We start from the raw sequence: 17,661 nt of genomic DNA on the forward strand, positions 1-17,661 counted from the left end.
GTAGCTATAGCTAGCTATCTTTTTACACTTGTTGTTTTAAGCTATAGCTGACTCTTTCTCAGTTACTAATATTAATCCGAGCATAAGCAGCATGTAGCTACTCACAAGTAAATTTGGGTTAAGAGTTAACTAGCTAGTTAAACCTAAAAAAAACCATAAAAATCTGCCAAAATGGTTCTCCAAATATTTTTCTCTTATGCACATGTATGCCGTAGATTCGTGGCGCCGTAGATTAGTGGTTATAGCTCTCGTACTCTGTGCGGGAGACCGGGGTTCGATTCCTCTTGACGGCGATTCAACATGGGTGAGTGAATGTTACCATAGCCCCGGGTTAACCCAAGCCATGTGAGGGAAATTGGGAAGATGGCACACTGTGTGGGCCGTTGGATGTTGCCGGGAGTTGTCTAGTAGAGCGCGGGCTCTAATTGGGTCTGCGTAGCTCAAAATTAAATACTCTAGGACTCTCCATCTACGCCATGGTCCCTCCTGGAAATAATAGACAGGGTATATCCCTCGATATTTGTGAGGCTAGCCATGTAAAATATGCACATCTATCTATCTATCTATCTATCTATGCACAGTGTCGGCCATCTTTTCATTTACAATTAATTTTAACCGTAGATATTTCACGGACCGAGTGACGTATTACCTTATGCATAATCAGATGAAAATTTTGGACCAATCAAGGCACGGAATAAAAACAGCCTCCTCCAGGGCCTTTTTCGTCAGACCTATCAATAAGCGCAGTGCCGATATGAGAGACAAAAAGCCCTGGGAACGAGGTTGAGTTTGACCGTGATTTTTTGAAAAATGTGGTTATATTCCATCCCTACACTTAGCTAGGGTTTAGATAGTGAAGCGGTCTCCTCTATTACAAGGCGGTTTGGAAATTGAAATAAAAGTTTACGTTGATGTTTTTAAAGACAATGTTAAGAATTTAAAAATTTTAGAAGAAAACTGTCAGTCAATTTTCCACTTGAACCAGAGTATAAAAATAATACAAAATCTATTTTAAAAAAGATGGCTAAAAAGAGCACCGTTGAGCTATCGTCCGATGAGAAAAAAATAATAAAAATTTTTTTAAAAAAAATTATTATTTAGGCTTTTATATCTATACTATTTTGTCCGTATACGTCTGTCCGTCCGTCTGCATGTCACGCAAAATGGTAGCTTAGCTGCGCAATAGCGAGAAGCACGCAATGCGGTATAAAAAGTACGGGCGAACCCGTGGATTTTCCACGGGCTAACGGCTAGTATTATAAAAAAGTCACCAATTTAACAGTATTTTAATTAACGAGTCATGAAATTAACAGTCTTTTAATTAACACTGCATTTAATTAACGGTCATTAAATTACCGCGAATTTTTAAAACCGTGTTAATTTCATGGAATAAGGTATTTATTTAGCAGTCCTGTTGCGAGAAACGTTATGTTTAAATTTTTGTCATATAAAACGTAATAACAAAAAGAGACTATTTAAAAAAATATTGGATAGCTACCAGCACAGTACAATATTAGGCGATTTTAGGAAGATTCAATATTTTGAGTCTAAATTTTTTGTTATTTATAGGATTACGGTTCCGGGGAAAATAAAGCCTTGGGATATCACAAAACAAAGAGAGAAAAGTGTGATGTTTATATGTTTGTTTTATTTCATTTTTTAACACCAGCTTTTTCCTTTCACGTTCTTTTTTACAATTTTTGCCGGTCCCAGCTCATTAAAAATTCGAGCAGAAACGGCGAAAAATTTAACAGTTTCTCGTTTATAAAATTAATATTTTATTGTTTTCTTGATTATGCACCATTAATTCATTCGCAAATACGAGAGATAAAACTTGGTTATCGAAATGCGAGAAAATAAGTCACGTGCTGGGAGTCAATAAGAACGACGCTCACTTTAACCAATCATAACAGCATGAATATTAACCAAACTCGCCCTAGTCTCCCTCGTTCTACACACGGAAACATCAAAAGCATATATTTGTGGCGTATATGCAAGTAATGTTTGCGAGGTATCATCGCAGTATAAATTCGTTGAAAATACTACACGTAAATATATTTTTTATACAACTTTTTTTTTCAAAACTCGAAGTTTGAACACGGAAATTATAAAATCTGAAGAAGATATATATTTTCGTTTTATACTTGAATCTATATAAACCTTGAAAAAAGCAGTGTTTGAAGAGAAGTTTTTTGAAAAAAGATTGAAAAGAGAAGCTCTCTCATATATTTTCTCGCAAACAGTAAATGAACAGTTAAGGAAACACTTTTTGCTTACGATGTCGGAATGCGAAAAAAGATTTCCAGGTTTTACGCCAGATTACACGCCCAAAGAGCAAAGAAAAGAGGCGGTACACAAATGTAATTAAAAAAAAATAGCACCAGAAAAACAACAGGGTGGGGAGATTAAAGGAATAGACAGATACATATATACAACTACAAAAAGTGAGAACTAAAAATCATTTTCAAGGACTCTCTTCTTCTTTGATGTCATTCTCAGAAAGCTGCTCCCCTTCGCTGTTGATCTCAATAGCAGAGAGTTGCTCCTTGATAACATCAGCATCCCGGTTAAGAGCAAATCCTTTCGATCCGTCGGGGCCGTTTGGTTGTCGCAGAATGATTACTCTAAACAAAACAAAAATTGGTAGTCTGACTGGATCACAAGATCACGTAGGCAAGAACTGGCAAAATATTTTGACGGTGGATTCTTCCACGGGTTCTAACAACTAGTCCAACATAAAGGTATAAAACCGCCGGCGTCTCAAAAGACGAGCTGTTAAAGCATTCATAGCTACAACTGACAGCGCTTGGACGCAGCAATGGTGGCGTTTTCCGAATTTTATTAGTTCTTGGAAATATGTCCATCTTTTAATGGTTAAAAGTTGAGCCATCTTCCGGGAGCTGTGGTTAAACATCTTAACGGAGAGCGGGCTTTAGATTACGGAATTAGGAGTGGCTGCAAATTATGGCCTTACTTGCTCTGCCCACTTTCTGAGAAGCGTTTACTTCTTCTTCGTGTCAAATGTTCAGGTCGTTCGTCCCTAAAATAAAAAAACAACAATATTTTAAAGCAAAAGAAAAATAACAAACCAACAAGCGGACATTAAACAAACGGAAGATAAATAAGCGTTAGCATACACTTACACAATTCTATACACGCGAACAGCGCTTTTCTTCGCGTTTTTATGATTCTGCACAATCACAAAGCGAACATCGTCACCAGGCTACATAAACAAAAGAAACATGGTAACAAATCCTAAACAGTGCAACATCATACAGAGATTCTTATAGAATAATTCTTGAGAAGAATTAAATAAAGTCCGACGTTTTCTCCAGAAAAGCCATTTTTAACTTAAAAAAAACGCATTAAAAACCACTTTACAATACAGTTGTGGAATATATCAGCCTTATTCTTACATAATCTAACTGTATCCAGTGTTTATTTAGGCGCGGTAAAAACTCTTTATTTTGGGAGCTTTGCAAAACAAGTCAGGGACGCTGCACCAGACATATCAACTTTAAATTTAGAAAACACTATCATCTTAATAGCATAAAGATTAAGCACATTAAGAACATCTCAAATTGGCTTATTTTTCTGTTTTTGATCGCAAACCCTGCCAGTTTGCTATACACAACTCGCAACTGAAGATATCATAATAAGTTCCACGCAAAAAAGTCCGAATACCTTGAGATCTTTACCATGATCATCTTGTACTTCAGACATGTGAAAAAACACGCTCTTGCCGTCATCACTATCGTATGAGATGAAACCAAACTGTCAAGTAAACAAAACAAAAAACAAAATGCATTATAAACAATTTGCTGCAGTTACCTCGAGAATACCTCCATGAAAATAGTAACATCTGAAGAATGCAGTTCACCAAGTTAGCTAGAAAATTTAAAATTTTAAGGAAAATCTTGCAAGCCAGTGAAATTATCTATAGTTTAAAATTACACCATAAAAGTTTCAGAAATTACAAAAATGCCAGATATTTTTGTTTATATTGGACACAATGTAGCCTGTGGAATAAACAGTAATGAATACTGCAGGTTTCCAGCGGATTAAGTTCATCTCTTCAATATGGTACCTGGCCTTTGATTGATTCCACCTTCCCGCGAACAACGTTTCGTTTACACGATAAACTAGCAGCTCGTTTCTTACGCGTTACACGATCGATGCACAGCTGGAACGTCACCTGAAATGGAGAAGCTGGTAATAATTTGGACAAGTAAAAACTTCTGCATTGATTAAATGAATTTCTTATTTTGAAGTGGATTTGATTTGGCAAATGGCTGAAATTTTACTGGTAAGGTAGGACATCACAACCCTTAGAACGTCGCCAAATTTAGGAATAACGTTTAGTACGTCGTTAAAATTTTGCGACGTCGGTAATTTTATGAAGTCGCTTTTGGAGTTAACCCAAGTCCACGATAATATGACAGAGACGAATTCGTAACGCTCTAACCAACCTTGTTACCAGTCTGCAGCGCTTCTTTCTTCTGGATTAAACTGGATATACTGAAAGGATAGACAGGTTGTTCACTCTGCGGGGTTTTCTCGTCACCACCATCAGGTTTGGGCGTGGTACTGTTGTTACTGTTAGTTAGAACTTGCACCAAACCTTCATACTCGTCTTGCTAAAAGTCATTTAAGAAAGAGATGCGTTTAAATAAATTAAAAAAACTTTCTTTACTAAGAAGCGTGTCAAGCAAAGTTTCCAATAAAAATGCTGGTATGCGTATCGTATTGAAATCAGTTAACGTGATTAGACAAGGTTGATCTTTTGGTCGATATGTGAAAATAGGGTCGAATTCAACTTTCTCTTGTAGTCTGGTAGCAAACATTTAATTAAAAAAAATATTAAGAATAATTATCTTTTGAACCAACCATTGCAGCCAAATGTAATATGCTACGATACGTTGTATTATTGGAAACCTGGCTTTAAGAAAAAAATGGATTTTCACAACTATGTTGTTACGCAGCTACAAATCAATATCTTATAAATAAAACACACATGTAAAAGGGGTAAGCATCCAATCAAATTTACTACAGAAAAATGCCATAAAAAAATCGCGAAATGATTACGTACAAGTTTGTTTAAATTTCAACACATGTTTAGGTGAAAACAATAGGTAAATGGATAGAAAAAGGTTTGTAGACCAAAACCTTACCTCAGGATCAACTACTCTCATTGGTCTTACAATCACACCGTCGTAAACTTTAGGTAGGATTTCATCTGTTAGCGTGGAAGACATTATTTTAGTTACGTTTTCAGCGCTCCGTTTGTCTGTCTTTTTCGTTTCCACAAATTGCACTTCATCGCCGACCTCCAATTGATTGGAATCGCTGTCAAATTCGCTGTAGTGAAAGAACACCTCTCTCTCATGGGTTTCAACCTCGATAAAACCGTAAGAGTCCTTCAACGCGCAGATATATCCCCGCTGGTATTTGCGTTCGTTGCGTTCAAGCACAGAGATGTCGCGCGCCAGTTGATGCTGGTTGGCTTTCTTTGTAACCAACACAAACTCAACTTTATCGCGATAGCGCGGCACTTCGCGTGGTCTGCAGTCCCGAATGCGATAGTAGATATCTGTTTCTTTACCATCCAAGAAACACTTAACAACACCGAAATCCTGTTCCCTAAAAAGAGGAACACATCTTTAGTGAAATACTTAAAGTTTTTTTTGTAACAGACGGGTGTGGGGACAAGCATAGAGGACCAAATCTTCAAAAGTTCTGAATGGCACAATAACAAAAAGACAAGTGAAAGACCAAAAGTATCTTACTTGTTATGTTTGCTTGGACTCTTTAAGTTTCTTTCAGGTGCGACTTGCTCAATAACCCCTACATGTCTCTTAGTGGAAACTGTTTCGAAAGTAACACTTCCCTTGGGAAGGAATCGAATACGAGTGGCATGTTGGCGCCTTGATATCGGATCCTACACACAAACACACCAGAAGTTGGAAAATATTGAAGAAACAGTGAGTCTTATTTTTAAAAAACAAGTAAAACCATATCTAAATCAAACAGGAAGAACTCTGAGCATGTACAAAAGCAAAACTTTTCACTGTTGCTAATATAAATCTCCTTTGAGGATGAGCCTATGGCGAATCTAAAGTGAGGCTAAGAGAATAGGTCACCTACATTTTCTATGGTGAACTCAACTTCGTCACCAATGTTTATGATGTGAGACTAAAAAATCAAATATAACTACTTCAAGTACAGACACTAGTAGGATACCACTCATAGTTTTACGCAAAACAAAACAATAAAGCAAAACGAACAAACAAACAAACAAACAAACAAACAAACATACAAACAAACAAACAAACAAACTAACAAACTTTCTCTAACCCCTAATTATCAAAATGTCCAAAAATACCTGTTCTAAAACTTCACTGAAATGAAAGAATATGCTCAGGTCTTGGTCCGTGCATTTAATAAAACCAAAGCCATCCTTTAAACTGCTTACAACACCATAGTCACGTGTTTGTCCATTCTTGACACACACTGATATCAGTTTTATGTTCACTGCACGTTGGAGTTTATCCCTACGATCTGGAAAGATAAAATCAGATTTCTCAGAAATAAATTTGTGCATACCCCAATTATTTATACAGATTTCCCAATTTAATGAATTTGTTGAAGATACACTTAACACCTCGTTCAAAATTGCATTGGAGTTAAGAAATGTTTTCATGGGACATCCAGGTCTGTAATTAACACAGCGACTGGAATCTGGAGATTGTAAAACATTATAGTGTTTACAATATTTTAGAAGCCCTGACATTTTCAGACTTCTAACACACACAATTCAAACGTTTCAAGTACTTTCTTGCTACAATTTAGCGATGAGTCACGGAGAACATTTTTATCCGGCAGACAATCAGCTGAAAATTATCAACATTTTCGCATGTTTAAGTTCACCTGAATTGCAACAAGTGCTACGAAAGAGAATTTTTCTAGGTTTTAAACTCATTTTAATTTTTCTGATTTAAAAACCATGCAGACAGGGAAAAATCTCGAGGTTGCTAAATTGTTAACATCCTAAGCTAAATCTAAAGGAAACAAGACTTATAGGACATAAAATTGTCAAACCTTGTACCTGGAAAATTTAATATTAACTCTATTCGGACAAGGGGTGGTTGCTATGGGAGTCGTCTTTCTAGATTGTAAATAACTTTTGAATAATGAGGGTTCAGAGTTAAAATTTGGTTAAACTTTGTATATACCTAAAAATACGGTCACACTGGACTAAAAATAAAAATTTTCATTTTCTTTTCTGTGATTGATTCCAATGTAAATAATATTATTTCTACATGGCTCCCTTGTTAATTTTCATTCCTAACAGAGTAATTCTCTTCTGTTCATCCTTGATGAGTCCCTGAAAGGTCCGGTCTATGGTTCAACTAGTAAACATAAAAAAATACCTGTAGAAACATTGAACTCCACAACGTCACCTTTCTGCAGTATGATGTCGTCTTCAGTATCACGATCGCCGAACAAAACTTCATGTGTATCAGTCTTTCCCTGATATTCAATCATACCTGTCAAATGGCCATCCACTGAGTTATTAAGCGCTCTTGTGTTGATAGCTTTAATAACATGACCTCGGTGTCTGTTTTGGGAAATATCTTCAAAGACCACTGTACCAGCAGGCAGCTTTTTAACTTTTACAGCAATCTCCTTACCCTACAACACATGAGAAACATGTATTTATGACGATGTAAAAACTGGCCCAGGTAAAATGCTCAACAATACTCCATTTGTAGAGGTTTGCTTTAGTATGCTTATTTCTAAAAATATGATTTTCAGTTAAATGCTTCCTGAAAAAGTCAATAAAGTAGAATACACCTGTTTTTTTACCATTCTTTTTTGGTGAGGAAACTTACTTCCTGTTCATATAAAAAAGCTTGCTAACATCATCAATTTAATATATTTACCAACAAAACAAGTGGCCTATAGCAATTTACACTATGGTGAACTGTATGTTTTAGATACAGTTTTATTTTAAGAAAAAATGTAGGAAATTTCAACTAATGTGTGACATCTGCAAGATTTTTCGTAATGACATGCACTGATTACATGATTGCACTGAGCACATATTTATGAAAAATCTGATATAAGCATTCATTTTACATCTCACAAAAATGCAAGTGGAAAAAAAATTCTAATTCTTAATACTCTAAAATTGAATTGAGTCCTGTTGATAAAAAAACTACTAACCTGACGATCTTGAAGGTGAAATTCAACATCATCTCCAATCATCACCTCGTTTATGTCACCATTAAACTCACTGTAATGAAAGAAAATTTCAGCAACTACATCTGCTCGTTCGATAAACCCAAATGATTCCTTTAACGAACTGATTATTCCTTGCACCATCTTTGTTTTTTTCAAAGCATCTGCGATGTACCTGATGCGTCTTGCTTTTAGGGAGCCAGTCCGTTTATTTGTTGCAACGTAAAATAATACGTTGTCACCTTTACGAATCTGCTCTCCCTTTTCAATATCATGAATGGTGAAGGGAAGGAAGAAGAATTCCTGTAAAGAAAAATATAATAATAAAATTATGTACACTTCATACTAAAAAATGAAATCTAACTGGTTGAACATACCCCATTCTTATCATAACTCACGCGACCAAGAGTAGATGGATCTGGGTGCTCTCCATTTCTTGTTAAACGTGGTTCTACTTCAACTCTACCAACACACTCCTCCTCTGATACTGATTCAACAACTACTGATCCTGGTGGCAGCTTGGACAGCTTGATTGCTAACAGCTTATTATTTCGTGGATCGTTAGTCAGTGAAAACTCCAGGCAGTCTTGAATTTGAACAAAGAAATTAGATTATATATATATATATAAGGAGGATGTTAAGGAGATATTGGTTTACAAGTTTTTTCAAGCATCAACCCATTGTTTCTGGAACGGGTGCCGTTACCCAACTTCAAGGAATTTTGGTCTCAGGCAGGCGCTGCTTGCAAAACAAAATGTTAACCTTTCCCATCCATTACTAAATGTTTGGCTCCAACTTAATTGCAAAGCATATAAGGTTCTTGAACACAAAAAAGAAACAACTATGTATTTTTTTAACAAATTAAACATACATTTTGCCAAAGTCACAGACTGTTAGCATATTATTAGATGACAATGACTAGGGCATAGTAGATTTAATTTAATTTAAAACACAATAACAAATAAAAAAAGGATTTCAGGAGAGATGCATAATTCATTTAAAATTTTAAAAAAATTAGAGGGAATTTTAGTTATTTTTGTTTTAGGAGAAAGGAATTTTTAAGCACATGCTAAACATTGTATAGGCGTGCATTTATACTTTGATGTGTACTCAATGGGTCAACTGCTCACAAGTTTGAAATTTGGCATATGCTAAAAATAGGAAACCTAACTTATTTTATGTGCGTGTGCCATCTCTTGAAAAGTTCGACCATTATGCAATTATTAGGAGAAAACATACACTAATGAGTACAATGATATACATATTGTTCACTCACCTCCAACCAAAAGATTGTTTGGATCTCCATCGTACTCACTGTAGTGGAAAAACACACGTCCACCTGTAGACGCACATTCCACAAAGCCATACGAGTTTAATAGCTTTTCAATTACACCCTTTTCCTTTTTTGAATATGTTGTTCCATTTGGGGGGGTTGGGGATGAGGTTGCCCTTTGGCGGCCACTTAGCTTTCCATTCTGTTGCCTGGGGGATGAAGACAACAGATTAATTCCTCCATGTGGAGACATAGATAAATTTCTTTCTCTCTAAGATAAATCAAAAAATGGTTTAATAACTTGTTCGCTTAAAAACAGCGTTGTCTAAATAAAGTCATATAAACAGAAGTGTAATTCAAATTCTCTCACAATTTCATTTAAATACTAACAATTCTCTCACAATAAATTAACAAAAGGAATGTGTTATTTTTTTATTGAATTTTCTCTGAGACTTTTAAATATGACTCAAATTCATTTAAAAGTTCAAACAAAATAAAAACTTGAGTTGGAATATGCATGCTATGCTCATCAAACTCTCCTGATAATCCAATCTGCTAATACACCTGACTTCACTTAAATATAGGTGAAACTATATTTGAAAAGTAATGTAAACCCTAAATTATTTTGATATTGATGTCAAGACCTAACAAGTGTAATGCACAAGAATATTCAGTCATATCGTCATTGTCATACTCTGATGACATTCGTACCAATCATGTTAAAAAGATGAGCCTGACTTAGACTTTGTTAAGAAAATGCAATAAATATATTGCAGCATAAGAGAACACTACAAACAGACTTACTTTATATGAATTCATTTTGTTTATAGTATCTTTAATCTGTATTTCTATTAAAATTCTTTTTTCTTCCAGATAGTAAAATTGCTCTTTATAATACTAAAAGGAAAATATAAAACTTTCAACTACACAAAACAAGTATGTATTAAAATTGTATCCACATTTGATTGATACCAGGTTGATGATATACACAGCAGGTTTCGAATTAATTAATTAGCAGTTCACGATTTACATTTTTCTTTACATCTTAGCAAACCACTTTGTTTTTTCTTTTATTGCAGGTTTGCAATTTTTTTGAATTTTGAAAAGGCTTAATCATGATAGAATTGAAAAAATATAATTAAGGGATCGTCCACAAATTTCGTCTAAATTCGGCTCATTTTAAATCGTCTTGTAAATTTGTTTTGTTCGTCTTAACTCTTTCATACGAGACGATTTTTTGTGATAACATTGTAGTGTCTTAACCGTCTTAATTCGTCTCATATCGTCTCCTGATAGTCACAAATTCGTCTCCGAATATCATATTTTAAAAACAAATTCGTCTCCGAATCGTCTCATTTCGTCTATGAATTTTCTTAATTCGTCTCAAATCGTCTCAATTCGTCTCTGCTATAATAAATTCGTCTCAAAAGTTGAAAAATATTTTCGAACACTTCCGTGAGTTTAACACGAAACTTTAAAAATCTTGGCCAGGAGACCCAGCGTGATTTTGTTCCGTGAAAAAGAAATTATTCCATTGTTCTAGCGGAACGGCAGTGGCATAGCCTAGTTAACTAAGCTTTCTTCTTCAGTTGATAAAATGAGTTTCTCTCAAACTAAAGCTTAGACACGAACGAATGACTCAGCGGAAACCCCGAGTTTAAATCGAACAATGTGACTAATCGCTTCGGAGGACATTTTAATTTATCTGTGAGTTGTTTACCAAGCTTGGTCAAATCTTACTTTGGTAAAAACTTTGTAGAATACTAATGTTTGTTAGGGTGAGTGAAACCACTCGCTGGAATATTCGGGATGAAAAGGGCTTTCCCCGATAATAATCACGTGAGCAGAGAACAATAGAATTAGCCAATCAAAAAGCGCGGCCAGATTTTGGCCGCAGAAAAATCGTTTGAGACCCAGCGTAATTTCCCACCTTAACTACTCCGATTTCCCGGTGGTAAGAAAAATTACGCTGGGTCTCCTGGCTAGCAGTGGCACAGCTAACTCATTAACCAAGTTAACTTGGGAGCAAGAAAAATGAAAATCTTCATGGATCTTTTTTTCTCCCGTGTTGCGCTTGGGCGGAACACGTGCATCAACCAACGATTTGTGACGCTTGCTCGAAGTGGTTTTTTTTCTCCTCGGTCTCATGAGGTAATGCACTGCGCTCTTACTCACATTTAACCCGAGCGTACTTTTTATGTGAGAGACAATATCTTTTAAGCTTACACCATTTGTGTACATAATACTGTCTCTGCGCCTCAAATGGGCCTCGGCCGAGTTCTGACTTATGTAGGATGCGATACATGGAACCAAGCCCGGATGTTGCTCGTGTAGCGCTGGTCTGCCTCGTTTTTTTGAAGCTAAAATAAGAAAAAGACTATTCTATAAATGCAAATAATGACGCGAGTGATTACTAAACAAGTTTATTAATGTTTATTTAGTAAAATCTGACTTGAGGCTGGCTATTCTTACTTTTGAGACTTTCAGTCTGTTTTATTCTTATTTTGTTCTTAATAGTAAGAACACGACTTCAGAATTTAGCCTCTATTTGTTCTTATTGATATATTTTTCCCAAAGTTTCTGAAATTTATGTATTTATATACATGAGATAATATGTTTAAGTCCAGCACAAAATATAAAAAATTCAAGCAAACAAAAAAAGATTACTGGAATACATTATTTTGTTCTTATAATCTGTGAAGGAATTCAGGTTGAGTACGTTTTTAATATGTTCTTAATTATTGGCAAAATCTCAGCCTCAACGCTCTTAAAAACGCAGTTTTTATAAAACAAATCGCGTATTGAATTGACAAAATTGAAGGCTAAAGGAAAAAAGTTTATCCATTTGATTTTTTTTTGTGATAGTTTACAAAAAATGATTCAAATCTTAATCCATGGGCACTAGGCTGCTCAACTGAGTGTCTAAACAAGCGGCTATCTAATTTGTCTGAAATCATTTTACGTAATGCAACCGCACGTCACACAGTTTTTTTGCGGAACATTATTTGCTTCTGACAAGCCGTTTCTGTCACATAAAATTGTTAATAATTTTTTTTTTGCAATGTGCAGCCCACCATAATCAATTGTATAAGTATAATTATACATTAAGTTAATATAACAGTGCAAGTTGACAAAAATAATAAAGCAAAAATAGTTTTTTTTCGTAATTTTCAGAAGCAATATCGCAACAAACTTCAATTGCTATTATTTACTTCTTATGCTCACACCGGCATGTGCGAAGAGAAAAGTTAAAATAGTGAGGTTTTTCGAATATTTGTGTGTTGTTGGTAAAAAAACAACAAATCTTTTAAAGATTTTGCATCATCGAGCTTTAAATTTACGAATAAAGAAAATATATAGTTTTATAATTATAGTAGTTTTTTTCTCATGACTACGGAAAAATCACAAGATAAATTGGGCAATTATATATTTTTTTGTTTTCAAGACCGTTGCTGAAAATTTTACGACGAGATAAAAATAAATATTTACCGCATTGTAAAATTTCGTTGATGTAATCTTCATTTTCATCATCGGACAAAGAATCGTCCGTAAACAACCAATCTAGGTCGCTGTCGCTATCTGAAATATCTGAATACATTAAAACCACTTTAAAAAACACTAGCTTTTTAAATAAATTTTCGTGTTTAAGAAACCCTGTCGTCTTAGTTCGTCTCAATTCGTCTCCGTGATTTTACCGCAGCGTCTTAATTCGTCTCAATTCGTCTCCGTGATTTTACCGCAGCGTCTCAATTCGTCTCAATTCGTCTTAAAATATTTTGTTCCACTTTTTTTATTCTGAGACGAATTGACAAAATATCGTCTCCTGATATTTATGAGACGATTTTTAAATCGTCTCAATTTCAATTAAGAACAAAACGAGACGAATTTTTTTTAACTTTTTCGTCTTATAGCGTCTCGTTAATGGGACGAAATTTGTGGACGATCCCTAAACTAGTCGATAAAGCCCGTGGAAAAATCCACTGAGGCAAGATAAAAATGAAAAAGAAGCGTCATTTGAATTTTGATGACATCAGCAACCCATTCAGAAAAAAAAAATAGAACCTTGTTTTCATGCCGCCTCTATTGTGTAGAGCTTAAACTGCTGATCAAGAAAATGTATATGATCATGTGCCTATGATGAGCGGTTAATGAAATATGAGGGTTTGAAGGTTTTTTTTGATGATGTCATAAACCTGTCCATTCCAAAAGGGAATCAGGGACTCGGGTTTGGGAAACTTACCCAAATTGGTCCCAGGTGGTCCCTAGTTACCCACGTGGTGAAAAATCACTGACGTCACTACCTCGTTTCCACGTTATTTGGCCTCAAAGTTTTAAATGCATTGTAATGGCTTTATTAATTTAATATAAAATATTGACGTTAAATTAATGTTATTGACGTTAAATTAATGTTATCGACGTCTCGCCGTAACGTCAGAATATTTAACATATAAGACACAACTTTTTCAACTACATCAAAGGAAAATGAACACATCCACTTTGCCTGTCACAGACACACATACTCTCTGTATTATTATATTAGTCAATTAAGCCTGTGGAAAAAAACACTGAGACAGGATAAAAATGAAAAAGAAGCGTCATTTGAATATTGATGACGTCAGCAACCCATTTACACACAAAAAATAGAACCTTGTTTTCACGTTGCCTCTATTGTGTAGAGCTTCAACTGCTGATCAAGAAAATGTATATGATCATGTGCCTATGATGAGCGGTTAATGAGATATGAGGGTTGAAGGTTTTGTTGATGACGTCATAAACCTGTCCATTCTGTTTTAGGTGCACTGCAATGGCTTCATTAATTTAATATAAGATATTGACGTTAAAGTAGTGATATTGACTTCGCACCCTAACGTCAAAAAATTAACATATCAGACATGCATTTTTCGGCGACATCAAAGGAAAATAAACACATCCACTTTGCATGTTAAAGACACACACACATTCTTCGTATTATCATAGAGACTATTTGCCAAGTTTTATTTATTCGAATTTCACTCCTTCTAATTGTTAAGGCTTTGTGTAACACTTAGTAACCAATTATTTGAATCAATTAAAATTATGTGTTTTTGATCATTAATAACTCTATTGTAACTTTACACACTATTTCAAGACCTCTTTTAACATAATATAATTAATACCTACGCCTATCGCCAAAGTTAATTCTTGCCAAAAAAATTACTCAGTCAAATTTTGCTGATGCAAAAATTGGAGAATTATATAAAATGCAAACATACCACAGATTGTTCCAGTCCCAGCAGTTGTTTGTATATTCCAATGATATGCACTGTGATAACTCTTTTGTATGTTACCTAAAAATTATAATATAGAATTACAGATTTGTCTATACACAACCATATGAAGCAGCAGCTCAGTATTTGTCCCCAATTAGTTTTTTTTATGCAACCTCGTCTTTTTGGGAGAGCCATTCAGTCCTTGCTTGTGATCGTGCAGTGTTCATTGAATTTTTTTTGATACACTAGTAGTACTACCACTACTTCATGCAACACAAAAATAAAGCTATACTAGTCCTTAGCTTTTACATAAACATATAAAATCGCACAGAGACACTGTTACTATCAAACGATTGCAAATCATTATCAAGTATTAACTTATTACTCAGGTTTACTGCTTGTGGATAAATTTAAATTACAAGAATATCTTTTTCTTTCCCTTTTCAGCCTTTTGTTTTGGGCTTTTTCAAATGCGTGATGTAACCATAAAATTAGGTTAAATCACGCTAAATCCATCTATATATATTTGGGATCCAAATTTGAGCTATTGCAGGATTTTCTCTTTTTTAGGCGGGCATTTATCTTATGGTGTGTTCAGAAAACCCCCCACCACTTAGGACGTTTCCAGAAGTATACTTGTTTCATGATCTCTGACAGGGCTAAAAAATTTTTGTATCCAGACAGTCAAATATTAAATTTCGCCTGTCAGTGATTGCTGACTGGTTGTCATTTAAAGGGCTGTAACATAGGTATGGAAAGGCACCCCATAATAGATTCAATGTTTTAAGTTTAGGCCAAAACCATTTTTCAATGAATAATGTTTTTCATAAAAGCATCCACGGGGGAAAGTTTTTGTCAACGGCCCTATATTCGGTCATTCCTTTGTGGTGATGTAGTTTAGTGGTTAGAACTCTTGCACTTTGTGTGGGAGAATGTGGTTCGATTACCCTTTGTGGAGATTCAATATGGTAGGTGAATGTTACCGTAGTCCCAAGTTAACCCAAGCCACGTGAAGGAAATTGGGAAGATAGGACACTGTGTGGGCATTTGTAGGTTACAAGGAGTTGTCTCTGGATAAGTGTGGGTCCATAATTGGGTCTGCATTGCTCAAAATGAGCAATAATGATCTCTCCTGGAAATAATACACAGGGCATAGTCCTCAATATTTGTAGCCATGTGAAACATATTTTCACATCAAATCATCCATAATTTGTGTGCTCGCGTTTAAAAAATCTTGGCATATCTACTTAGCAAGTGAGAAAACTAAGAAATTTTCCACTTCCACTTGTAGGGCTGTCATAAAATGCTGCTAACATTTTTAAAATCATTTAAAATAAAAATAGGCCGGCTTGTGAAGCATATGAGTTGACACCATGAGAAAGGCCACAATCAGGACAAATGAATGAAACCTGATTTCAAAGCTTTCCATGCGTTCAGTTTTGAATTTCAGTTTTGAATTAGATATAACTAAATTTTCTAATTATGTCAGGATTGCTGACACTAATGATAAAATGTTAGCACAGCAGACAGGCAAATAACATACCACCACATCAGCAATTTTTTGCCGATGTGAATAAGTTTAAATTAGAAAGGCTGATAACATATCAACCTCAATTAATATAGGCTGATAACACATCAACCTCAATATATCTTAAAAGGTTAATAATATTGCTAAAGAACTTGAAAGGAAATTTGGTTTCCAGCCTTGTGATGAAAGAATCACATTTGTTGTATATACATCTACCATTTCAAAAACATTAAGGTGGATTGCAACAAACCTAGTTCATGGGGAAAAATGCTACACATGAGACAAAGGAATACTATATATATTTAGCAAAGTTTAGCTATTCATGCCTGATCAACAAGTGTTAAAATCATGTGCATATCCAATACACAATAGTTGTTTGACTTGGTTATTGCAAATAAAAAAGCCTATGTTGGTCGAGTCAAATTACCAATGATGTGCTTTCTTTGGCGGATGAAGTGATCCATACATACTTTGCAACTGCAACTTAAAATACTGTGTACGAAGTTGGGCCTACGTAACTTCTCCTACTTAATTTTTCTAATTCAAAGCAACTTCAGCTAGCATATCTATCATAATATCTGCATAAAATGCAGTAGAATGCAGACAGGAGTCTAATTGTTAGTTAGGGTTGACTGCCACACAATTGTTAAAGCCTTTTGGATTTAACAATTGTGTGGCAGTCAAAAAGATGCGGGCGCTAGGTGAAGTGAGGTCCTTTTTAGTCTGTTTCTTTGCACAAAGGTATTATTATGACTTTATATGAATATATGTTAATCAGAAGTTATCCATCTATACTCGATAATAGTTTAAAGCCTCAAAAATGTTTCCGCAGAAAGAAGTGGGCCGAAAAAGACTTTTCTTCAGCTAGCTTCTGCATCTTTCTGCCTGCCGTTGCCAGAGCCGGAAGGGCTTTACCGCGGAAAATTAAACATTAAAAAAGGTCTAGCAATAGTTTAAAAAATTTATCTACATCTTTTACTAGTGGTCTGGTGCTGCCAATTGTCGACGTTATATCTGTCTATCTTGTGAACAAGGGTGCCAATAAGCCGCAAATTCCCTAGGTTTTTTTCAAGAAACTAGTGAAGGAAATAATGAACTGTACACAGCGCCATTTGCCTAAGGTTATTGAACGAACTATAATTTACCGTTGATGGACGCTTAACCAAGGGGCAAAATGTTGACTATAGATAAAATATAAAAGATATTTAACTATGGTCATACCGTGTCAACTCAATTAGTAGTCAGTTATGTGATGGAATTTTGAGTTTGTCAGATTGGGACTCGCCGCCATGATGGACCTCGTTGGTTTAAAACTCATTTGCATAAACAACATGATCACGTGAGAAGAAAACATGTTCTTTTTTCCGGCA

The 17,661-nt window shown here is 35.1% G+C and overlaps 1 protein-coding gene across 4 annotated transcripts; it reads right to left on the reverse strand.

Annotated features, from left to right (window-relative positions):
• Positions 1 to 1,633: 1,633 nt before the first annotated feature.
• LOC130625344 (cold shock domain-containing protein E1-like) lies at positions 1,634 to 17,661 on the reverse strand. Of its 4 annotated transcripts, XM_057440422.1 has the most exons (18): positions 17,513 to 17,661; positions 14,767 to 14,841; positions 11,741 to 11,874; positions 10,319 to 10,411; positions 9,518 to 9,785; positions 8,619 to 8,827; positions 8,227 to 8,544; positions 7,431 to 7,692; positions 6,383 to 6,558; positions 6,145 to 6,192; positions 5,787 to 5,938; positions 5,172 to 5,640; positions 4,470 to 4,637; positions 4,088 to 4,195; positions 3,685 to 3,774; positions 3,144 to 3,223; positions 2,975 to 3,040; positions 1,634 to 2,624 (listed from the first exon to the last, which is right to left on the reverse strand). In XM_057440422.1, exons 3-18 carry the CDS (start codon positions 11,753 to 11,755, stop codon positions 2,465 to 2,467), a joined length of 2,682 nt encoding a protein of 893 aa, XP_057296405.1. In that variant the 5' UTR covers positions 11,756 to 11,874; positions 14,767 to 14,841; positions 17,513 to 17,661; the 3' UTR covers positions 1,634 to 2,464. The 4 variants fall into 4 exon arrangements, with proteins under 4 accessions (XP_057296405.1, XP_057296406.1, XP_057296404.1 ...); XM_057440423.1 differs by lacking the exon at positions 11,741 to 11,874; XM_057440421.1 differs by lacking the exons at positions 14,767 to 14,841; positions 17,513 to 17,661 and adding an exon at positions 13,004 to 13,483.

This window comes from Hydractinia symbiolongicarpus, chromosome 14 (assembly GCF_029227915.1).
Source record: "Hydractinia symbiolongicarpus strain clone_291-10 chromosome 14, HSymV2.1, whole genome shotgun sequence".
In the NCBI taxonomy this organism is placed as follows: Eukaryota; Metazoa; Cnidaria; class Hydrozoa; order Anthoathecata; family Hydractiniidae; genus Hydractinia; species Hydractinia symbiolongicarpus.

Coding starts and splice junctions, on each gene's coding strand:
- LOC130625344 (XM_057440421.1), bottom strand. CDS start 13,112: ATGTATTCAGATATTTCAGATAGCGACAGCGACCTAGATTGGTTGTTT. Junction 7,693..8,226: donor TTCACCTTCAAGATCGTCAG/GTTAGTAGTTTT, acceptor CATGTGTTGTAG/GGTAAGGAGATTGCTGTAAA. Junction 5,939..6,144: donor TTGAGTTCACCATAGAAAAT/GTAGGTGACCTA, acceptor GTTTGTGTGTAG/GATCCGATATCAAGGCGCCA.